The sequence below is a fragment of the Dermacentor andersoni genome, chromosome 9 (assembly GCF_023375885.2).
Source record: "Dermacentor andersoni chromosome 9, qqDerAnde1_hic_scaffold, whole genome shotgun sequence".
Lineage (NCBI taxonomy): Eukaryota > Metazoa > Arthropoda > Arachnida > Ixodida > Ixodidae > Dermacentor > Dermacentor andersoni.
Window position 1 is genome coordinate 40,162,168 of NC_092822.1, and position 25,227 is coordinate 40,187,394.

The following is a 25,227-nucleotide window of genomic DNA, read 5'->3' on the forward strand; positions in this document are numbered from 1 at the left end:
AGATTGCTTCAATATTATATGCTACTCATTTTTAATCAATTTATTCAAAATGATATTTCCTTGCAGTTAGCGTTTAGCACGGTGAGTGACCGACTGTTTCACAGTCGTGAAGGTGACATCCCACGGGCACGCTACAAACGATGAAGCACTGTTCATGGCATCAATGCTGTCAGGAATTCTTTTCAGTTCTTTGCGTAAGTATATAAGCTCCTTGTCCATTCATGACTAGGGAATGTGCCGACTAGGTTTATTTGATCGAGATCAACCGTGTGTTGCCTTGATGTTGTAATTCAGATTACCAAGGCTTCTTTAACAGGAGAAGATACAAGAACACTAAAAAGGATAAACAGACCACTCGTTCAATGCCGGTGAAAACTCAATTTTTTTTTATCCCGACATAATGGGGCTCTTAGAGCGCCGTTCGGAGTAGACTCTCATAAAACGGTAACGAACAAAATACTACAACGTACCGGCATAAATATCTGCGCTACATTTGCAAAAACACAACAACCAACGTTCGCAGGGCATTAACTTAACACGCTTTGCGTGTAGACTCGGAAACGTTTCCCGATGCCACGTGTAAAAACGAAGTAATCAATATGCGGTGGGCTTGATCACGAACTGTCAATTCGGTATTTACGCTGAAAGCTCAGCTGGCTTTTGCAGACCTTCGGCGTTGCGTAAAAATAAAGTCTCGCACTGCTCTATCTGTTAGTGCATAATATGCAACATACTGCGCGCTGCCTTTTCAGGTATCGGCACCGCACAAGCGCAGAAAAATTACATCTTCCACGCTACAGAGATCGTCCATTGACACAAACTGCTGGAATACAACGTTGCACCACGACGAGACAATAGAAACGCGCAACGTTACGAGCTTTAGAGAGCGACACACACGACTTCAGGAGCCGATGCGTCTGCGTTGATTGTGACCGCGGTTACGGTGTCACTTGCGTTAACCTTCTGTGCGCCAGGAAACGAACAACCTATGTGAACCGCACGATGCGTGAATCGTCAGTGGCCGCCACGGTCTTCAGCACTTGACGTGCGACTATATAGGTAGCACGTCGGACCGCGCGACAGACGTAAGCACTGCACTTCAGCACAGCGCGCGATGCGATGGCACAAACTCATCTGGCTTTTTCGGGGAACAGAGTCTGGTACACTGGGTTATAGCGCGCACACAACCGACAAACGGGTACCACGCACAGCTTTCGAGGCACAGATCTCGCGACTCTGCGTAGTGTAGTCGCCGACATCTCACTGTTTGAGACACGAAGAACTCGTCACCGAGCTTGCGCCGCACCTTCCGTGAACTGGCACTCGCCGAACTCTGACCTTTGACTCCAAACACGGAGAACCACCTCGAGGCACGGCGTTGAGACGTGTCTTTGGAACACTCATGTACCGACGTAACCTTAGGAGGGGTATTCTGTAAGAGTCCACCAGAAGGCTGTACATTTCGGCCGCTGCTGACTGGATGGAGCGGTGCGAGCGAGGAGGAGACGAGCGGCCCAAGCCAATCAGTGGCGATCGAAATGGACAGTGAACTAGGTGGACTGTTACAGAATACCGCCCTAGGACCATTCTGTACCGAAAGTCCAGGCGCATCATCACTCTCTGCGCGTTTTGAGATATCGCCCTAGGGGCGATTCAGACCCAAATGTTGGACACGAAATAATTATTTGGGGGAAAGAACCCCCCACAGACACTACCCTCCCGAACCTTCTGTCCTCGAAGTCGCGTTGTGCATCTGCATCAGCTCGTCCCACAGCCTGTACCGCTGCTCGACGATGCTGGGCGTTCCCAGGTGGGTGAACATGGCCTTGGGCCTGACGCTGGGCGCCGTCTCGTTCGGATAGAGGTCGTAGTACTGGCGCAGCTGCACGTGTCCCACGCCGGCCACCTTGGCCAGGATGCCCGTCGAGTAGACGTCGTCGATCCAGAGGAACGTCGCCTGGCGCGACGCGTTGAACAGCATGGGTAGCGTGCGCACGGGCAGGATGAAGCCCAGGCCGCCGCAGTAGGTCGGGTACGTGCGGGCCGGGTACTCCTGGCGGGTGACGAACCACTTGGACTTGCGATTCCGCACCACGGGCGTTCGCTTCCAGGCGAGGCAGTGGATGCTCGTGTCGGCCGAGCTGGTGACGTTCTTGAGGTAGTCGGCGAGCAGGAACACATTCACCAGGGCGTCGTCGTCGATCTTGACCACGAAGCGCACCGACTCACGGCAGTTGTCGGTGGCCCACTTGAGGCCGTAGACAAACTTGTAGGTCAGGTTGCGGTACGTGTCCACGAAGGGGAACACGACCACGTCGCCGACGCTGCGGGCTTCCTCCTGGACGGCGCGGCGAACGGTGAGGTTCTTGGACTGGCCCACGAAGAAGACCATGGCCGAGTTGAGCTGCTCGCTGACCACGGAGTCACCGAGGGTGTCGCGCAGGAACTGACGGTGCGACGCGTGCTCGGACGCCGTGTGCACGAAGAACAGCACGTCCAGCGGGGGTCCCTGACACAGAGCCTGCACCTTCCAACCGTCCAGCGACGGCGGCAGGTCGTAGTCGTCGACGGTGACCCGCTGGTCGTGCAGAGAGAGGCGCATGGTGACGAGGAACACCATGCCCAGCAGGAAAGTGGCCGTGGCGAAAAAGAAAGTCTTGACGCACATCTTGCTACGGCAGATGGCTTGCCACGGCACGCCGGGCGTCGCGAACAGGTCGGCCGAGTCTGCGAAGGGCGGGGGGGGGGGGGGGGGGAAGAAAGGCGCGGCATCGTTCGTCATCCGTAACTAAGTGCGAAGAGGCGATCATCATCATCATCATCATCATCATCATCCTGGCTACGCCCACTGCAGGGCAAATGCCTCTTCCATACTTCAACTACCCCGGTCATGTGCTAATTGCCATCATGTGCCATCATAATGAAAATCAAGCCTAAGGCAGTATGCAGAATTTTCCCGTGTGCGCCAGATTCCCCTGTCCTGTGTCAGCGGAATCCATCCTATGCTTGCAGATGTTCTAGTCCAGTAACCCTCGTCTGATACTTTGCCTAGATTGCTTTTTTCCTTTCCTTGACCCGCCGATGTAGCTCAGTGGCTGTGGCGTCGCGCTGCTGAGCACGAAGTCGCGGGTTCGAATCCCGGCCGCGGCGGTCGCATTCTGAAGGGAACGGAATACAGAAACGATATGTACCGTGCATTTGGTGCACGTTAAAAAAAACCCAGGTAGTAAAAAAATAACTCGGAGTCCTACTACAACGTCCCTCATAACCTATTAGGCAGTTTGTCACGCCCATAATGCTCATAATGTCACGCCCACAATGCTTTTTTCCATCACTCGTGTCGTTGATCCTAGCTTCCTCTAGAAGCTTCATTGTCATTGGTTTCCAGGCCTAGCTCGGGCCTACGGTAGTGGAATAGGTCGTGCTGGCAGAATAGTTATAGCATTCCACCTAAACGTTTAAGTTTTAAGGGAACGCTCGTTCGTTCAGGGAGCGTCTTATTGAAACGCAGATTCCGGTCTCCTAACAAATGTTTAGGGACACGTCGCCTAGGGCACCCTACGGCGCCGAGCTTTTAAAAATTGGGCAATTCAGAAAACCACTATGAGTGAAATTCATCTAAAGTCGCTACAGCTTACGGCCCCCCTGCGTTTGCTTCATTGTGAAACGTGTGGCTGAATCGTCGTTGCCGGTGATAATGTCAATGGCTACGATACCTTCATCGATATATAATTAATACGTTTCACAGCCTAGCAATGTTTAGCGCTTCGCTCGAACTACCCGCGTGCGACATGTCGGCGCGATGCAGCACGCAATGCAACTCCTGCTGGGGAGAAAACAGTGCCCCGGCAGCTACCAGGCGTCTCAGAACGCTTGCACGATGAGGAGCGCCACCAGATGGCGCTGCAGGTACCGCACCTCGATGGTGCACGGGATGAGACCGGCGGGAAGCCGTTGGCGCTATCCATCGGCCAGCTAAATATTGGATTGCGTTAGCTTCGCGTTTGCTTGCAAGATCCACTTAGACCAGTGCATACACACAGCAGCTTATAGCAGGAATGCTACAAACTACTCGTACAGTGGAGTGCGCAGAGCGTTTATGCCAGCAGCGGAAGGCAAAACGGTGCCCTCGCTCCTCCACTGAGCCGAATGTGCAGATCGTTGACCATGGTGGAAGGGTATGGGAGCATCGGGCAGCACGACTGAAGCCAAACGTATCGGCTCAACACGTGATCGTCACGTCAGAGCGCGCGCGGTGGCTTCTAGCACTCTCGAGAGCTACGACAGGGTTGCCGACCAAGTGCGCATCGATTAGAAACCACCGGGAACCAAACATTCGCAGCCGTTGGGTCGAGACTCGGAGGTCACCTGTTGCGCCGACACCGCGAGGGAAAAAGCGAAGGGAATGGATTCACGGATTGTTCGCTCGCCAAGGCTAGTTGCGCGACGTAATATTTTATGCTATAGTTTATTTAATTCCTCCATGGCGTAGACGGTGCGCAGACTTCGCTTCATCAATGTTGCAGCAAGAGACGATTTTCCCCCGTACCGGTGTAGTTAGATAACCACCGAGCTAAAGCTTCCTTTTAAGGACGAATATTTCAGTAGTCTTAATTGCTAGTCTGATAGGATTTCTGCTAAGGAGACGCGATTTCACTATACTGCTCATCTTCAACTTCGCTATGCCAGGTGTGTTCGAATGAAGACTCAGGTTGTTTACTGTGTCGTTTTTAATTGACTACAGGGAATTGGAATTTGTGATGCAGGTAATTTCGGACTGTGCCAGAAACCCACTTGTAAAGGCGAAAAACCGCTCACAGGCCATTGAAAAGAATGTGTATGAATAAAAAAAAAGGGGGGAAGAGGGGAGGAGAACAACACGGCAAAATTCGTATTCATTTGTTTCATGTATGCTGCCAGAACCGCAAGACTTACTAGGGCGCGATATTTTTTTTTCTATTTTTGTTCACTGATGTGCGCTGTTGCATTTTGTTCGTCTACCGATAAGAATAGTTATCAAGTACGCCGAAGAATTTCGAGCTGACTGACAATCTGCCACAAGAGTACAAGGGCGATATAGAAGCGTGCGATCGTTTTTCAGCGCTCGTTACAACAATGCCGTTTTTCGCAAGATGGCCCCGATTGAGCGACGATACAAAAATTATCGCACGCGCGATACCGGCGTATGCATTCAGGGACATCGTTACAAGAGGTCGTTGTGCCTTTCCGAACGCGATAAGGCTGCACGTGCGTCGATGACCGATTACCCGCTGTCGCGATTTCGAATCCTGAATAGTCTTGAGAATGAACAGCAAAGCTAACTGTGACAGGGTATAGTCGTATAGTGTAGTAAAGTAAGTCGTAGTCGTAGTTAGTATAGTAAAGTGCCCTGCAACTGCACGTTCGACTACGTCAGCGCTGAACTGCCGGCGCGTCATAAGTCGCGGATGTAGCCTGGTGTAACGCGGACTACGCTGGTGGCACTTGGACCACTCTATACAGTCTGCCGTCTAGCGCAGTCAACGTGACCGGCGGCGTCCAGCGCGCTTTGGAGCGGAAATAGGACACGTGATACCCCACCTTTAACTAATTTAAGAACACTAATGACCACAAAGCACCCTCAAAAGTGTTATACCTCTTAAACTCAAATTTAATAAAACAATGCCTCTGGGCAGCAATGCATTTTGGGGCAGACTGCACATTTTCTGAAATCTGATGCTGTTCGGCTTCGAATGCATACTGAAGGGTTGGAAATGTGGCTAGAAAATAAGAAAGGGTAACATGGAAACATAATTCCTTTTGCTGAATAACTTTGAACAAACAGGTATTTAGAAGTATGAAAAACAGAAATACGACCCCTGAAAAATTACGTTTTCAGAGGTGCTTACATGCCTTACGTGATTACACGATCAGCGCCGATTTACCGCCTATTTCTTATGCAGTATACTTAGTTTTACGTGTTGCATGTAAATGTTGCACGCTGCATGTACGGATGTCGCTGTTAAGCCCGGTACGTTCCTTCAGGGGGCATATGCCCCGTCACACCAATGCTGCATTTTTCCTCCTCTACTGCTAACCAGTATTCCTAATTATGCACGGCTGTCTATAGTAAGCTGATTTTGAGAGTACACGAATGCGTTTTTCGTCTTATAATTTCTAATCGCTTTCAGTTTTGCGCCCCAGAAATAGCCTCCCTTTCGTTTATCTGTTTTCGCTACAGCTTACTTTCGTACGCCAGCTGAGCACGGTGCCGGAGTCATCTAGTGTTTATTCAAGATAACTGGTGCTGAGACGCGCTTCCAGCTCCAGCGGATGCACTCGACGATAGGGCCTAAGCGAAGCGCCTTTCAAGGGCGACCTTACACGTGCGACAACCAGAAGGAGCGATGACTGACAGCTGCTGCTTTTCCGTTCATTTATGCTTTGTCTCCTGAAAACTTTATTATCGTAAATTTTACATATTGCCATCGTTGTTTGTATTATTAGTTATCGCCATCATGCACAGGAGGTCCCATTTCAATTTCTATCTACGGGACCCTCTTCTGTATATACTCACCATCCCGGTTTTTCTCATGAATGAACCGATTCTGAACGTAGCTCAACCGTTTCTACTGTGTGTGGCTGAACGTTGTTCAAGTGAAACATACTAGAGTTTGTGAAGGCTACAGGCAGTGACGACACGCGCTATAGGCTTTCAGCTCATTTATAGCAAAGGGGGAAAAAGCAAAACGAACATAAAAAAAAATACAGCAGACAGCAATTCCTTGCAGAATCATAGCTTTACTGCAGGCGAAGCTGTTTCTAAAGCTAAGAAACCCACCGCTACAATCCTCAGTGACCAGCTATGATGTCGGCAGAGAAAGATGGAACGGAGGTTAGGCAGTATAGACCGGCTGGCTACCCCGTTATGGTGTCGGTGTGCACCTCGACAATCCTCAGTAACCAACTGTTGCGTCGAGACTGGTTGGCTAGATTGTTATGGTGTCCATGTGCACCCCTGGATGGTGTCCATGTGCACCCCTGGATGGTGTCCATGTGCACCCCTGGATGGTGTCCATGTGCACCCCTGGATGAAGCAGCATCCTCAGCGTTCTCTTTCTTTGTCCCTTAGCCCCCCGGTCTCCTGTGTAGGGTAGCAAACCTGACGCGCCTCTCGCTGGCCTTGTTGACTATCATTTGTCTTCTCTCTCGCTCTGCTCTTTCAAACACTCGGTTAACAGCCTAAGCAGCTCTAATTAGATCAATCACATTAAAATGTTGCCGGCATAAGAAGGACCCGTCCGAAACGTTGTCCGCATATAACTCTTTCAAAGACTTGAGCAAGTTTTTTTTTTTTTTTATGCAGAAGCTGTATGTGACGCACATGCTTTTACCTTCGCATCTATGCCAACCATAAAGTTCACCTCATTTTCATCGAATTTGATCGAGGTGGGTGCTATAGGTCTTCCAGTGCAGCTAGCTAAATCCTACGCCGTTCCTAAGACTCAGTTACAACTCTCACGGAGCACTTGCATAAATAATATAATGCAAGGGCCGTAGTTGACTGCTCACTCTAAATGTTTGCCTACACATCATCCACAGCCTGTCCCAAAGTGTCACGAGTTACATGGTGGTTCGTTTAGTTTCACCGAGGACAGCGGGCTTTTCTCATAACGCATACAAATACAAGGAGGAAGCTAAGGCTCAGTATTTACTTTAAAAGCTGATAATTAAGTCAGGAACGTTATAGTTTCGCCAGTAGTTGCACTAAGTATGCCCCTCCTCCCATTTTCACAAAATATGAAATCTGTTCCGTAGAGTTGCTCTTGGGATGCTGGGAAACAGTGGATAACAGCCGCATAACCCTGTCGATAATTTATGCAAAGGGGTTTTTGCAAAGGCTGCAAATTATCCACACGCATGCAACTGTGTATGCGCCACATTGGATATAAAGCTGCCCGCCCCCTTCCCCGCATTTCATGTTAAATTTTATCGCGGTGACACTTCTCCCAGGACAGCGTAGTAAGTTCTGCGCCGTTCGTGAAACACTTATAACGCCCCAGAGCGCTTGCATATGTAATTTACAGCAATGAGCGTAACTCACCCACACACCTTGAACTCTGCGTACGCTTAGCCCTTAACCTGCCTCTTGTTTTATTCAATTATCAGTAAGACGCCTCGTTTAATTTCACAGGGGACACTAACACCCACGCTTTGAACTTTGCCTACGTACCGCCTTTAACCCATCCCTTATATTAGTCAACTGCAAATAGGATGCCTCCTTCAGTTCACAGAGGACACTTGGGAAACCTAAACTACAGACGTCGTATATATGCACAGGAATGATAAAAAACGGGTATTCATTATTTATTTACAAAGCTCGTAGTTAGGCAAGAAACGAAAACCTGTGCAGCCATCACCCCCTAACATGACCTCAATTCCTGCAGTGTGTGTACACGGCGTCACTTACAGTTCCCAAAGGGTTGGAAAACACGACGGATAACGGCCACATAACGCTTTCGAGCACTCCATCGAAGATTTTCTTTTTTTTTTTTTGCGAACCCGTAATTAAATGACGCTTCCTAAACGTGGTTCATTAAACACCCCGATTTATTTCCTCAAAATTCCCTAGTCACGACACGCTGACTTCGTATAGGGCGTTTTCGCAGTGTCCAGAAAGAAATGCGTTCGCAAAGCTGCGGAGCGATCGCAAATTTTCTACAAAGGCTGCAAATAACCTGCACAGCTAACACACATTATGTCAGCCACTGCGTGCTCCCTATTTCAACCAGATATACAACATGCCCCGTTTGGTTCTTCGCGGAGGCCCGGAAAATCGACTATTGTGTCTCGTATAACGCATGAAAAAAAAAAAACGATAGAAAAGTATTCAATAATTATTTAGAAAGCTCGAAAGTAACCCCCACACTTCAAACTTTCGGTGCAGATAACCCATAACAGGGACCCTACACACTCTTAACGTAGAACTGATGCCACATTTGGTTGTCTCAGAATAGTAGGGAAGCTTTGTAGGCGCTTCACGTAACGCGTTTCTGCAGGCAGAAGACGAAGGCTCAGTGATTCTCATTTAATTAGGCCCTAAGCAACCCATACACTTCAGACTTTTCCAGCGGATAACCGATAACATGACCCCATGTCCTCTAAGCATACACTTGGTGAATGGTGCAGTTCTTTCGGGACGCCGTGAAAACTCGCATATGCCGCTCTCGAGCGCTTCTAGTCGCACTAACAGCCTCGCTCGTAGAATAAAAAAAAATACTTCAGCAACTAAGTCTAAATAAGATATGACGGAGCGAGAGTGGAGCCAGAGGACTACCAATATGAACAGTCTAATGAGATATAGGTTAAACGGTTAGGCGTGTACGTGTGTGTGCGCGCGCGCAGGGCGAGGTTGAGGGGATATGGCCATCTAGGACGTTTCCAGGGCCGGTTTCCATCTCCGGCTGTGTAGAGGAACCATATGTTGAGGGGAGTGCAAGCTTACGAGCGGCAAGATGAGAGACACTAAAGGGCTTGAGGGGACGGCCTCGTTTCGGCGAAGAGGGCAGCCTCGGCCCGTCTTCCGCGTGAAATTATTCATCGAGAGAATTAGATGACAAACGTTTCCCGCATTTGGACATAAATATCCTCAGGAAGAAGACAAAAGTTAACTCCCCCCCTTCCTTATTCTTTACCCCAACCTTACAGCCAAGGCAGCAACCGACTTGCACAACAGTGGCAACGAAACACATTTTCAATAAATAAATAAATAAATAAATAAATAAATAAATAAATAAATCCTCAGGATGGCCGTTCGACGCCATAAATACGAAACCTGAGCAAACTCCACGCGCTGTAGCTTTGTTTCAGCAGGGCAATGCACTTTAGTCGCTATATGTTCATTGCGTTGTCGCCCACGTTCTTTCATTTTATTTTTTGATTTTTGTGCCCCTACACTTATCTTCGATACCCAACGACGTCTGGACAACAGCTAGGCGCCATTGAGGAACGCGCGCAGTCGGCACATCGCCGACGTTGTCGATCGTGCCCCCAATCACTTGTTGACGCAAGGAGTTAAAGGTTTCCGCGAATACACTTGCGTAACCCAGATAAAAAAAGAAAGGCGATCGCTACTGAGGGACGCGTTGGCGATAGAGAAGAATGTAGCCCGAATCTCGTCCCATCGAAGCATACGGGCAGTGACCGAGCCGTAAGAACGATATGGTTAATGCTATGTGAACTCAAACGGTCGGTATAACGTATGATATACACTATATATAGCCAACAAATGAAGACACAAAGGACAACATAGCGTAAATTACTTGCACTTAACTGTATTAAAGAGAGGGTAATGGAATTCAAAGTGGATGAAAAGCTTGCCGCAGGTGGGGAACGATCCCACGTCTTCGTATTACGCGTGCGATTATATATATATTTGAAGTATTAGCTTAGCGCGAATAAAACCACGGACACAAGAAAGACGGACAAGGACAAGCGCTTGTCCTTGTCCGTCTTTCTTGTGCCCGTAGTTTTATTCGCGCTGAGCTACTACTTCAAATATGGATGACCAACTAGACCAACAGTCAACTCTGCTATATATATAGTTTTATGCGCACTAGATGCAAACTTTAGCAAATTCTGTTGTGCATAACTCGGACAATCACGACATCACGTCATGGATATATCAAGTGCACACATACCACCCATTTAAATAGCGGACGATATTCTACAGCTTGTTTGGAATTTCCTAAATCTGACCTGTCCCCATAATTGGGCCACTGGATTAATGAATGAATGAATTAATTAATATCTTCTTTATTTCCTCGAATGCTGTGGTATGGGAGTATTCAGCTATTTGAGTTCCCATTTCTTGCCGATCCCCCAGAGTGGGCCATGTGCCACTGCGACACAACTTGTTTACGTGTTTATGTGCACGCACATGTGAAACGTGCATGTTTGCGTGTATTGTGATGCAAGGGTATGATACTTACGCGCCGTGTTTCCGTGTGGCGTATGCTTATCATCACACCCCCCCAAATGATCAAACGACGCCTTTGGCCTCGTGACATTGCTGCATCGTCGTCGCAGTGTGCAAGCACCCAGACCGGTCTTTACATCTCGGCACAGCTGGTGAAAGGTATAGTTCATAAACATAAACATGGCATGACGTTGTGACCTGTGCGGTGAATGACTGTCGAGTGTTATCCCACCTCGCATAAAATGAAAATAAAGGCAATTGCAGCCATCACACTTTGCCGCATACCACTTATAATTAGCGTCGAGATGGCTTCGCTTCACCTAGATCCTTAATTCGAGATGGAGCTGCACATTTATTTGGTTTAATTCTCACAGCAACCTTTAGAAAAAGGAAAAGCGAAAATGTTTCCGCTATTTTATCTGAAAAGGACACCCTAATGTTAAGCGAAGACATTGTAATACGCAATGACAATTGCATTCTTTCTTTTTTTTGAGCCTCACGGCGAAAATCGTCACTTAAACTCATAACTGTTTCATCACTGAAACGAGGAATCGAACCCTCGAACAAAGTGCGCAAGCCTCGGGACCTCGTTAAAAACGCTGCCTCGGTGTCACGTTGCAGGCGTGCATTCGAAATGCACTGCACGACGCATGCCCGCCATGCCGCTGAAACAGTCCTCGATGCTCCTTCGACCTGCCCGTCACGTGACGCGGTTGAATTAATCCTAGGGCTGTGCTAAATGCGAAACTATGCTAGCAATCAGGGTATAACCGAAGAAAGGCGAAGTTGCTTTGCGAAAAACAAAAACGTTAACACATACCTATATACAGGGTGTCCCAGCTAAGTGTAGCCAGAGTTTAAAGATATGCTAATGGCACGTAGCTGGACAGAACCAAAGTAATGTTTGCCGTCGCTTGGAGATACTTGGATTATTTTTTTTTCATTCCGTCTAATTGGATAATTATTAAGACTAAGTCTTGATCAGATTCCCCAATATAATTGGATGAAAAGTGTCTATGATAAAATTGTAGAGCCACATGAAAAGCTCCCTATACAGCATTCTGCTGCTGAATACTTGCTACATAAGTGTTTTTCCGAGCGTGAAAGAAGCCCGGGAATACACGCAAAGTGCCTCGAGCGGCCAGTCGCGCTCAAATTTTGCGTGCATTCGCGGGCTTCTTTCACGCTCGGAAAAACACTTATGTAGCAAGTATTGAGCAACAGAAAGCCGTATCTGTATCTCGGACCGCCACCACATATTCGCGAAATTACAAATGCATTGCGCGGGCTTCCGCACGCTACCTTTCACTTCCTTTTTAAAGTGTTAACATCGCAATAAAGCTGTCGAAGACCAGAAAAAGAGTATTCGATAGAATTTGCGTCTCCACGCCGCGTTTCGTCACCCTGACGAAAACGCACCATTGAATTTTACAGAACTTTCGCTTACCGGCCGGCACAAATTTCAAAACACGTGACCTCTCGACAGCCAATCGGAGCTCCAACATGGCGGATAATGGCCGCCGCGCAGCCGCCATGCGTGTCGAGAATAGGGCCTTCGCTATTTCTGCGATCCCGAAACAAACTGTTTGGCCGTCCAACCAGGGTTATACCGTGGCGCATATCTTATCTACGAGGCCGCCTAGCGGAAGAAACGCACGTGGCTACGACTTCTTGCTCAAGACGTACAAAAGGGGGGCAATCGGACGAGATAAGTCAGGAACGCATGCACCTTGGCAGCGGAAACCCACCCAGCGAACTCGCTGCATTCTGAACGCGTAATGTATACGGGCATCTTCCTGCGTGATTGGAATTCCACCCGCGACCCACCACGAACTACAGAAAGACATCAACTCTGCGCCGACAGATCTATGCGTGTGTTACGCGGGCATGCGCTCAGGTCTGACAACCACGTCCTGGAGTTAAATCGAATTTTATTAAATACGAGTGCTATATACGTCGTGTGTAGTCTTCATTCAAAGGCAGGAGTCGGTTTCATGGTGACGCCATCAGGTGAACTGAACAACGCGTGAACCACGCGTTTATCGATAGACGACGGAAAACTCGTTTTAGGTCGTAAGCGCTTACGACGGAAAATCTGGCGCGTGAAAAAAAAAAAAAAATTATCACCGCCCAAGCACTCCGTACAGATAAGCACTCCGTAACCAGCGAAGCTGAAACGTGCGGCCCCGATGTTTATCAGTGGGGTTAATCCCGACGGTACATTGAAGTCTTTCTCAATGATTAACGTGTGTGTTAATGAGGTCACACACACGTTCGGCTGCGACGGAGAGAACGACGTCATTGACGGTACGCCCGCATGCAGACCGCTGTTGTCGCTTGCGTTCGATGTCTCGAGTTTGCTCGGCGACGAGGTTAATTAGCAGCATCCGCGCGCCTGTGACGCTTGCGATTCTTCTAAATTAAACCTGGCCGTCACGTTGGAGAATGAATGGCTCATACCCACTTAAGCAATGGTTCATACCCCCGTAAACGCTGCCTCCCCGTTACGACGACAGAAGATAAGTGGAATTCTATGGTGGAATGATAAGCGGCAACGGAGCCAGCTGTGGAAGAAGACGACGACGACGAACGAGGAAGCAGTGGCACGACTGCGTTCGCACGGTTGCGCCAAGGCGCACCAACGAGATAACTGTGGAAGACGACGACGACGCTCGAGCCATTGCTGATGATGACAGTTTCCTGTACGAAGGCGAGGACAGACGGATTTTCGTTTCGCCTAGCTATACAAAGCTTCGCTTAAAAAAATCGCGAAAGACGCCTGCGAAAATGCCGACCAAAAGCAGCTAAACTACAGCGCCCAGTCGCAAACGTGAGAACAGTGACAAACAAACGCAGGGCTTCGCAGGGTGACGCAAGTAACAAAAGCGTGAAGCTATATACACTGGCTATTTGACATTGAAAGAACGACGTAGCAAGCCGTAGGATCTCGAAAATGAGCCGGCGTGGTGATAAAGGTTCGATCATTCAAACCTAAGCTACACCCGAGTCCCCTTGCAAAAGAATATCTTATTCGTGGGTGAATTTACCTACGCGTAAGGTTCTCGCGCAGGCATGTTTATGTCTGACGAAGCAGCGACATTTCATCGATAAGAATTTAACTTTGTAACTATAGATTCTGGGATTACGTGCGCGCCATACCCACGATCTGAGCATTGAGGCACGTCGTAGGGGGAGACTTCGGATTAATTTCGACCACCTGGGGATGCATAGCGTGCTGCCCAATGCATGGTACACGAGGGGTTTTGGCATTCCACCCGCCATCGAAATGGGGTCGCGCGGCAGGGATCGAGCCCACGACGTCGTGCTCACGAGAGCAACGCCATAGCCGCGGGGATATACCGCGGCGGATAACTTTGCAAATCGAAGATTTATTGTGCTTGCCTCAACGAACTATCACTTTCGTCAGGATGCCACACCGCGGGCGTACCTTCACACATTGATAAACCGATTCGTACACGAGTATACTTAGAGTATACGAGGTACACTGCACTCAGAGCGGCATTTATTACAGGAAAGCGCGAAGTATACGCGCCTAGCCGAATTCGGCAAGGATGACACCGTTCGCATGGCAAGTGTATAGTGTTACTTGTTTGGACAGATAAAGTGAGATTGCGCCTGTCCGACTTTCATAGGTAAACTAAGCAATGCTAAAACGAAACGGACGAGACACGTAGCGTGAAAACGCGTAGCGTTATCAGAGGTTCTGCGGGTCTGATCCTCTATATGTGCACGCGTTCTTGTCCTTTTCGCGGAACTCGGTGTCTCAGTGTATGCGATCAACACTTAAGGCCAGACCAGTTGGTTCATTGCTCTAATATACATGTAAACGGTGCGGAACAAAGACGAGGACAGGAGCAAAGAGGCACTTAAAACAAACACGCACACACAGATTGGCACTTGGAGCCCGCGTTTGCGTTTTATACGCCTGTTTGTTTCACGACGTTAACGCGTTCATGGGAGCTCAGCGTGCGGCTTGGGGGACTATGAGAATTTTTGCCCACGAAGGAGTAGCGCGCGATTTGTCTTTCGAAGCAGTTCAACAGGGCGTGCTCAAACACAACCAAGACCCCGTGGGGCCACTCAACAAACCCAAAGATACATATATATTCACTTACCATAGTTGTAAGCATAGCGGCGATAGTGCATAGTCCTCAGAAGAGACACGCCGCCAAACTCGGGGTCTCCGTTCGGCGGCCCGCTCGTCTCACCGTGGTGGCACCAGCAGCATAGCAGCGGCGGGCCAGGCGGCGGCGACAGCAACAGGTGGTCAGCTGACTCGTCAACGCGAACGTTCCGCTACTGTAGGGCCCGTCGTCGCTACGGGCGGTGACCGCACGGCAAGCAGCAGCGGCCAAATCCTGCGCGAAACGGGCAGAACAAAGCCGTCGCAGCTTCGGCGAGGCGTTGCCATGGTCACCGCTATCGGATAAGGAGTTGACGAGGCACGGCCCAGTAATAAGTCCGCGGTAGCGGCGCCCGTCGCGTTTAGCACTTATCGGTTGGTTATCAGAGGCGCACTCAACAGAAATTGTCACACTGCCTCCTTATCGGACGGCCCGCCTCGCGCGTTCTTGGCCCGTCGCTCCGGCGGTGTGCATCGCGCTGACGTTACAATAAAACGCGTGGCAGAGAATGACGAGGACCTCATTCGCCACCCGCAAGCGGCTACAAGCGGCTCGACGGGGGCGCACTCTAGCGTCGTCACGCGGAGGGCGGTGACGTCACACACGCCGTCACCGCACTGAGCGGATCTGCCATTTCGAACTGTGGGAATCCGTGTGACGACAGTCGGGAGGTGAACAGCGCGCAGCAGGTAGCAGGAAACCGACCCGGCGGTGCGATTTGATGGCGGATGCTGTCGCAATCGCGATCCGCGATCCGATGTGTCCTTCCTCGTGTCGTGTTTGTTACATTATCCGCATGACACTGCATGCGCCAAGTAGGGCGTTACATGCGGAACTAGAAGAGTTTCAGCTACATTGCAGGCAGCCGACGGCCACACAAGGTGCAGTAAGTGCGAGCAGAAAAAACAAACCAACTTTCCCAAGCGGCGGATATAGTTTATCACGTGACGTTGCGCACGCAGATTCCCACCGCGCTAGTACCCGAACATGGCGGCCACGACGACGTCGGAGCGCCACTTTAGCCCGCGTACGTTGTTGGCTTCTTGACGGTGATCGTTTTAAAGCGTACTTTATCACCGTTACGGATTTGTCGCTGGGCACAAGACGCGCGCCTGTCGTGCTGTCAAGTTTCTTGTTTACGCAGATTCTTGACCTGCTATAGTACCTCAAGATGGCGGCCACGATGACGTCAATGCAAAGTATCACTAGTACTCTTCTGATTGATTGATTGATTGATTCGGTAGTTGATGATGTTTAACGTCGCAAAGCAACACATGCGGTTATGACGGATTCGGACTAACTTTGACCACCTGGAGTTCTTTAACGTGCAAAGAATGCCAAAGGACGTCAGGTGATCTAAGTTTGCCCGGATCACCTAACCACGGCGTCCTTCGTATCCCCGCAGTATTCCTTCGGGATTTAAACCCAATGATTCACGAGAAAAACACGATATTACAAATAACGATCAGAAAACTCATGGTGCTCAAGAGCAAAGCAAACAGACAACCAAAGTCGATCATCGTTAATGTAGTAAATTGTACATTGTTTCGTGTCATTAGATTAGTTAACAATGCTTCGTCTCCTGTTCTGTAAAGTAATGAGGTAAGCAGCCGCAGCCATTATGAGAGGGTGAGAGGCCTCTCTGTCAAGACACTTGGTGAGCCCCCCCCCCTCGCTGCTCTCTCATGTTTAATCATCTTGAAAAGACTCTCGTATGCTCACCGTAAGGCTTTCTATCGAGAGCTTGGAAATTGTGAGCAGGTTCAGCCCTTTCCCGTTCAATTTGTGTTTCGGCCATATTATCGGGAAAGGAAATGCTTCAATTGCAATGGGAATCACTTAATATACACCCGTGATCAAAAGTATGTGGACCAGGGCTTCTGCGGAAGAAAAACAAAATAAGTTGTTGGAAGTGGACGTTGACAGCCTGAAACTGAAGAATGCACAGCAAAGTTTCCAACGCCAAGTCTAAATAACAGTCTTCAGTTTCAGGCTGTGTACCGATGCATTGAGGAGTATTTTTTCGCAGAACCGAGGGTCCTCATACTGTTGACACCGGGTATACAATGCTCAGCGATTACAACGAGGTACTCGGAGCACATGGCTGCCGGCCCGGTTTTGCGTCACCGGCTGGCGGACGGTGATCGATGGGAGACCGGACGCAGTCACGGTGTGTCACGCAAGCTCTTGCTTTTATCGTATGCATCATCTCGATGATCTCACAGCCCCCATATTGCGCAAAAAGTGGCGTCGGCCATGCGCTCCGAGTAACACGTTTCAATCGCTGAGCACTGCACATGTTGTTTTGGCTTGTTGTGGCAGTGTGACTACGTATATCGATTAGGAGACTTGAGCTATTTGCACCGTAAGCTTTCCGGTATAGTCAGAGAACAGCAGTCTGAAACATGTGAAAACAAATCTATGGTTGATCGATTGTTCCTGCTGATTAGAGACAAGAAATGAGTGGCAGCACCAGTGAAGTCGATGACATCTTCTGTGGCGGCTCAGCAAATTCTGAGAAAATGTTGTTTCTGGGGATTTCCGATTTAAACGCTGGCGATAGAGAAATGGGCATATTGTGCACCAAATTGGAAGACGCTTGTTGCGTAGTAAAGAAAGAAGTTTAAATGTAATGTTTGTAGGAAGGATTTCTTTACGAACGTGTTTACCGTGGCAAAGCATTTTGTCAGAGTAACGACGGGGTTACGTTGCAGCCGCTTTCGTGGGCTAACCTATGGCTGCTATCAATACGGCAGTTGATCCAATCAAAACAGTCGGTAGTGGTATTACGGTGACGGTGAGCAATACTCATTGCGCTAACAGGACAACGTGTATGTAACATGGCGAGAATTTATAATATTAACTTGGGTAATAGCACGTGATACAGAGTGTTCTTGGTGCGATATACAGCTGCTGCTCAGGAGAGAAAAGAAGAAACGTTTATAATTATTAAACATAAAAATAGTGGCAGAAAAGTGAAAGATTACGCAACAGTAAGCACTATCACCAAGCCATCACAAAAGTCGTCCCATTACACCGCCAGAGAGGTGGAATTCCCAGCGCTTTCTTTGATGTTTGAACGAATGGCATCAAACTTGTGGATCAGCAAAAAAATTATCTGACTTCCTTGCTTTGATGCGATTTAAAACCACGCTAAAGAATGGTGGCATTAATTTTGCCGAAACAATGAATAGGCATGCTAACATGTTAAGACAATGGCATATTAGGAAGGCTTATTACCGTGTGCGATGGTTATTGAAACAAATACCAGAGCTTGTTTCAGTTTGACCGATGTATTACATTTCGCACGCCGAACACTCCAGGAGGTAGTCGATGTTTAGCGCTATCCCACGTGAAGTCGTCGTTAACTGTTAGGGGAAAGTTTGATGAGTTGCTGAAAACGTTTCAGATGCACTCACCTAAACAGGCAATAGCACCGTCTATTGCATGGATGACAACCTGCGTGATCCGAGGACACGGTTTCAGATGAGGTGAACAAATCGCGAAGGTTTCGCGATTCTTGGTAGACAACTCGTGGTCGTTGCAGGAAGATGTGTTTAAGTCGGTTGGCTTCGCGCTAAAGCTTTCTTTTCTTAAAATATGGTTGGCATTTGGAGCTGATACCGAGTGTGTTAAAATTAAATTAGGATGCTAACTTTCTTGGGTCCTTCTTTTTGTTAGTATTTAGCTGATGCGAACGGTCGAGGCCCTCTGTCTGTCTTATGGCGGCGGTAATAATTTGCGATGGGTATTCTTGTTTTTCAAGTGCGCTTCAAAGTTGTTCACAGTGAGCTGATTTCGCTGCTATCAGAGCGTATTCTTTTAAACCTGGCTATAAGGGATGCTAGATTTAGTGTGCTGTACGTAACTACTATTGAAGTAAAGATACTGTTGTCGATTAGAAGGTTTGCCCTAAAGATTGGTTTGTCAATCTTTCATTACGCAGAGTAAGCATGACGTCAAAAGAATGTATGATTGTAGGCGAGTAAAAATATGAAAAGGAAATTCTCGGATGCGTGTTGTCGGCAGTGAAAGAAAGTAGTATCGGTTGATTATATTGCCGGATTAGAAAAAAAAAGATGCTACCAATAAATCACTTGAAATAAAATGTTACGTGCTCACGTCCCACAGACACTGTTTTCTAGCAGCCCCGTAAACATATTCGCATAACTTCGGCTGATTATGGTGCCCGTAGAAGTGACGCTGATTTTAACACGTCTGTTCTTCGTTAAACTCGCAGTTATGCAGTTGTAGAATTCGCTCGAGTAACGTATAGAGGCGGAGACAAGATAATATGGGAACTGCGAGCGCGTGTCAACTGCATTTCGTAACGCCCTGTAAGGGTGTCTTATGTTGGACACATAAATAAATAAAAACAAGCAGACATTCTTGCGCCGATGGTGATGATTCATCGGCATGTTCGTTAGAAACGGTGCGATGAGAAATAATCATCCAGCATGTTTGAGTTAATCAGGTATGCTATACAGTATGCTAACGCCCTTTAACGAAGCAAGCGTCCTCTGTCGAGAGACATGGCACTGCGCGTATGCGCGTCCTTTCATGTTCGTGTGCCTGTCCTCAAGTCCAGTTTGTGCCATAGAGTTTCGTACAATAACTGCTAGAGGGAACGCGAGCGCTGCAATCGTTCAGCCACCGTGGGAATGATGGGAAGGAGATGTGTTTGTCTTATCTCCGTGCTTGGTGGATTCAGACGTTCTTGTGGTTCTGTTTACTGGCTTTATACGCCGTCACTGTCGTAAATTTCAGAGCAATCTATACATATAGAAGTGCAGAAGAGGCTGCAAACACGCATAATGGCTACTAATCGCAATGGTTCAGCTTGTTGAGCAGGTGGCCGCATCGGAACGCACCAAGCATCTCAAGGAACCGGCTTGGCCGCGGTAAATTCACGAGGGCGTTTTATGCCGCTTGTCGATGCGTGCTTCCGTGGCGTAATGACATCGGGCCTTTGTGCGTGAGGTCCTGCGTTCGAATCCTGCCGTCGGACAATTTCGCTAATGTTTATTTGATTATTCATGACGCAGTAACTTGTTCGAAATGACGAGCTTACAAAGTCACGAAGCCTTTCTTGAAAAATGGGGTTTTACGTGCCAAAACCCCTTTCTGATTATGAGGCACGCCGTAGTGGATGACTTCGGATATTTTGACCACCCGGGGTTCTTTAACGTGCACCTAAATCTAAGCACACAGGTGTTTTCGCATTTCGCCCCCATCGAAATGCGGTCGCCATGGCCGGGATTCGATCCCGCGACCTCGTGCTCAGCAGCCCAACACCATAGCCACTGAGCAGCCACGGCGGGTACGAAGCCGTCTTGAAGCCAGAAGGACGAACTTTAGGCAAATCCATGTACTTCCCATAATTACCATGATGACTGAACCGCCCCATTGCAGCTCTAGTAATTATTGTATGAAACTCTATGGTTTTTGTCAGCCTGCTGTCAAATCGCGATGATTGCAGAATATTGCGCTAGAAGAGCGCTGTCCTTCTCACAAAGGCCGAAACAGATACCGCTCTCCTAGTAAACCTCATTCATTGTTCATTCATTCGTTCATTTATTTGTATACAACACAGAAAGATAGTACACAACAGTAGTTGGACCCATAGCCTCATCGGCTAGTCCGGGGTCCCACTAAAGACGCTGGCTACTCCTAATTGTTCATCCAACTAACGGGGGCAGCGGCGCGTGCGTGCGCAATCATAATTCGAGCAGCAGGGAAGCCGAGGGGGCACGCAAATGGCGAGACCAGCACACGCCTCTCGTTATCAATGCACGCTCTTGTTTCCTGGCCGCCGTAAGCAGGGATCTCGTAACAATGGAGCGCATTGCGCCTTGACACCGCGAAGTGGCCGATATGGAGCGCTGGAATGCTCCGCGGAGGCAACCTGCCCCTGTTGTCGGTCGAAAAGAGACAGAGAAAGAGAGCGAGAGGGAGAGAAAAGTTCACCAACGCAACGTCTTGCATTTCCGCAATGCCCGTTGCCACATCCGGTGCAGTGTTTCCGCTCCGTAACGAACCCGTAGGTCAAACGCCGAACGATGCCTGGTACAACGAGACATTTCACGTTGGAATCCACCTAATGTAGCATTGTCATACTACAAAGAATTTACTTCACTGCTAAACGACTCTCTGCGCTAGAGGTGAGGGGACTACATTTTACATCGGCTGCTTCTGTGCCTTAGCACAGGAGCACAGTGTGTAACTTAGCCAATGAACCCGTAGTTAGCAACTCAGGCCATCGCTCTTAAGCGGGGGCTACATGGGGCGTTTTTCTTCTGCGAATATCGCCCCCCCCCCCCCCCCCCAAAAAAAAAAAGGACGCGCTGGCGGGACGCCGGCCAGGCTACATGAGGCGTACGAGCGGTGAACGCCGCCGCAGTGTGGCCAGACAAGGCAAAAATGTTTTGGCTACCACTAAATGAACGAACAATGCTTATATGTTGTTTGCTTGTGTTATAGTTAATAAATTATGCAATAAATACCCCACTAATATGTCTATACACATTACCCGGTATGCTTTCGCCGACGTAGCCATGCTGCTGACCAGCGCACGCGCGCGAAGTGTTCAAGGGACGGCAAGCAACGGTGAGACGGCTGACCGCTCCGGCCGAAAACAGACGGAAGTGACACCGACAGGCACTTCCGGTAGCGTCAGACGCGTGCGCGCCGCGTCAAAATCTAGCCGGTCCTGATCGCGGCGGCGGGCGTTTTTCTCAACGCCGGGCGTCAAATCGGCGCCGTGAGGCGAAAATCGCCTCAAAAACGCGCCACGTATTCCGGGCTTTAGCCCGTGGTTCTTTGCACGCATATATGTTCATTTCGCTCTCTATAAACTGGTAACTTTCGCATATAAGTAGGGGTGCTGCTGGTCTAGCTTCATGGCTTGATTACGACTTCATAACATTTATGGCCTAATTTTATGACTTCATTGGAGATGTTCATTAGGTTTACTGTTTCATTCACATATCTCGCTTCAGCGCGAACTAAGCGGCTAGAACACAGCGCACACGAGCATATCAGTGCTCGCCGCACTGAGCTCACATCGCAGATCGATTTCATGATAGGGCCCACACGGCCGCGCCGTACGCAGCCGCCGCCGGGGTAGAACGCCCTCCTCCCCCTCGTGTGCGTGTGCTGATGCAATTACTGCTACGGCATACCACGTGACTATCACGGACGTTTAAGTTTCTTACGAACGGATAAGTCAAAGCGCCTCGAACAGTAAGCAACAGTTTAACCTCGCGAAAGTTCTTGCGCAGCCTAAAACGCAGTGGAGAAAACGTACCATAAATTTCCATATAGACTAAGCGACGGCACCCTCGGTTGGAAGGGCTTCCTGGAACCGGAATGTAATAAGGCGTGCGGGAGCCTGCGATGGAATTAAGAGTTGCAAGCAGTGCACTGCTTTCCAATTACCGGAGAATCGTAGTCGAGGACTTCCTCGCACGTACTGCACCGTGATCGGGTTTGCGTGCAGCGGCACACGTAAAAGTGAGGTTAACGCAACGAACACAACCGGAGCGAGCAGACTGCGACGTACGGCGGCGACCTTCCAATAACGCACAGGAAGCGGGAGTTCCGGACACCCGGTTTCTCAGTATACGATGCGCCCCTTCCATTTGCGACTGGCTTCCGCATAATTTCCAATGAAGTTCTTTTCCCTTTCTTTTGACGCGGCGCCTATGAAGGCGAATGATCAAATTGGTGCCGCAGCAGCATGAGGTTGTCTACGACGTTGGCATGTTCAAATTCCCCGTATTTTTTCGAGGTTATCCCTCAGTGCATTTTTTATGAAAATTGCCTTCGTGGTCCACGACATTGGAGGCTCGGCTACAATGAGAAATTGGTGGCTTATACCTAGGTTGCTACGTGCCAGCCGATAATCATCAGCAACTACGGCCAGTAAGTTAATTGGACGTGTAAATCAGGCGAGATGCACTATCGATTTGACAGAATCACGCATTTCATGATATTCCGACAGAGATAAGGCAGGTTCACACTCACAAAACCAGCAATAAAAAAAGCATTATTTGTAGATTGCGTAGGTTCAGTTGATAACTTCGCTTCCTTGTGGCATACCTCTAGGGACGCCACAACCTGCATAGGCAGTACCATTTTAATGATTCAATATAACCGGAGTGAAAATAGCCGGTTTTCCTCTGAATATTCTCGAATTTAGAAACTCGTTGAAATGAAGAAAACAAAGTCTTTTCGTGATGGTAGACAGCTGAATGTACTTGTATACGGCAGCAAATTTCTTCCAAACACTGTTAGGGTTAAAAGTGTGTTTTAGCTCCGCCACTTAAGCAGATATAAAACGCGTTATTGATTGTATGAGACAACCGACTGACCGATTTGACTTAAGTTTGTGTCAAGTTTGGAAGCATTATTTAGATTTATTGCCTGTTTTTTAATAATCTTCCCTAAAAATTGGTGCGTTTCGATAAAATTTGAAACATGAACTTTAAAAACCCCGAACTTTATATATAGATACAGAAATCGAAGTTAGCGGCGAGATAAGACTTGCACTTTAGGGTTAGCTCTAGTTTTCTTGCAAGTCCCTCGACTATAGAGACGCGGCTTTAGAGATGCTACAAGGTATTTAACTTGTATGTAGTGCATAGCTCTTTCAGTGTATCATCACCGTTCACTAATCTTTTTCTTTCCCGTTTTCCTTCCCCTATGCAGAGTGGATCTATAGTTTTCTGCAAATGAAATGTTATCTCTCTTGACCTTAAAGGGACATTAAGCATAAGCGCTGAATCAGTCTAGATTGATAAAATATTATTTAGGAAGTCTAGCTTTGCTGATTTCGTGGTGATAGGTTGACTTGAAGAGAAAATTAACGGTCAAAAGTTGATTTTTGAATTTCGCGCCGAAACAAAGCAGCCGGTACGTTAGCGTGACGCCATGGATGACAAAGCTTTCTTTTTTTTTTTTTGCTTTTGGCATTTCGTCCTTTAATAAATTAGGGGGTTTTACACGCCAAAACCATTTTCTTATTGTGAGGCACGCCGTAGTAGGAGACTCCGGCAGTTTCGACCCCCTGGGATCCCTTAACGTGCACCTAAGTGTAAGTACACGGATGTTTTCGCATTTCGCCCCATCCAAATGCGGCCGCCGTGGCCGGAATTCGATCCCGCGACCTCGTGCTTAGCAGCCCAACACCATAGCCATTAAGCAAACACGGCGGGTAATTTCGTCCTTTGTGGTTCAGTAGAAGTTGTTGAGGTTTCTTCCTAAGTGGAGTCTTTGGCTCCTTTAGAATACAATGTCGTTCATTTTTATCTATGAAGACTTAACTAGACCGGAGGAGATGGCTCAAAATGCATGACATCACGATCGAGTAGCTGATGCGGGAACTTCAATGCGGCGTTGCCACAGGACTGTCGCTTTTGCGTCTTTTCCGTCTTGCGCGGTAGGAGTGGCTGTTTTGCTATTGTGGAAGGGTAACTTAATGACGCAAATCAAACATTTCTTTTTCTCTTTAGTGTTGTTTTAATGTCTACCTTCAGCTCTTCTAAGAACCAAGGGAGTCTTGGTGACTCCTCTTCCAGCAGTAACTGCTTGCTCCTGTAACCGGCTCTGTCCTGTGAAAGCTGTCACACTTGCAGGTGGAGTACTCGTACTCTGTCCAGGCATACACAGAGTGTGAACGCACACCGCCGGAAAACTGAACGTCTCAAAGTTTCAGAATTAAGACGACAGTGAAATAGGCGCCGTCAAGTGCGCGACCAGTGCCTGTCTCTGCAAAAGGAGCTGTCAACAGGTCCGTTGTAATTGAGGAATTTCTGTCAATCGATTCTGTTCTCTTTATCATCATCCGCCGCTGAAGAGCGGCCGATCGTAGTGATAACGTCCATAGAGCGCCACTAGGACTACTAATAAAGTGAAAAAAGGGAAAGGAATAGGGATAGACTCGGCACCTCATCCCTACCAGGCACCTTCTCAGCTTATAAAAAGTCAGGTGAGCTGTTTCACTGAGCTGAATTTTTGAGGTTTTTAGATCCGTAGGCGGAATGGGGGGCTCAGTCCGGCTGGGGCAAACGCCGTACAGCGGGCCCCAGGATGCATTTCGACAGCCTGAAGAAGAAGTATTTTAAT

The 25,227-nt window shown here is 48.4% G+C and overlaps 1 protein-coding gene across 2 annotated transcripts in view; it reads right to left on the reverse strand.

Moving 5' to 3' along the window:
• Window positions 1–233: 233 nt before the first annotated feature.
• The window catches only part of LOC126527712 (beta-1,3-galactosyltransferase 5-like), a 155,899-nt gene continuing 130,905 nt past the window's right edge, over window positions 234–25,227 (reverse strand). For both annotated transcript variants that reach the window (XM_055068897.2, XM_050175586.3), the window contains exons 3-4: window positions 15,094–15,336; window positions 234–2,727 (exon numbers count right to left, since the gene is read on the reverse strand). In XM_055068897.2, coding sequence (XP_054924872.1) covers window positions 1,712–2,727; window positions 15,094–15,124 — 1,047 coding nt within the window. In that variant the 5' untranslated portion in view covers window positions 15,125–15,336 and the 3' untranslated portion in view covers window positions 234–1,711. The remainder of the gene's footprint in view (window positions 2,728–15,093; window positions 15,337–25,227) is intronic.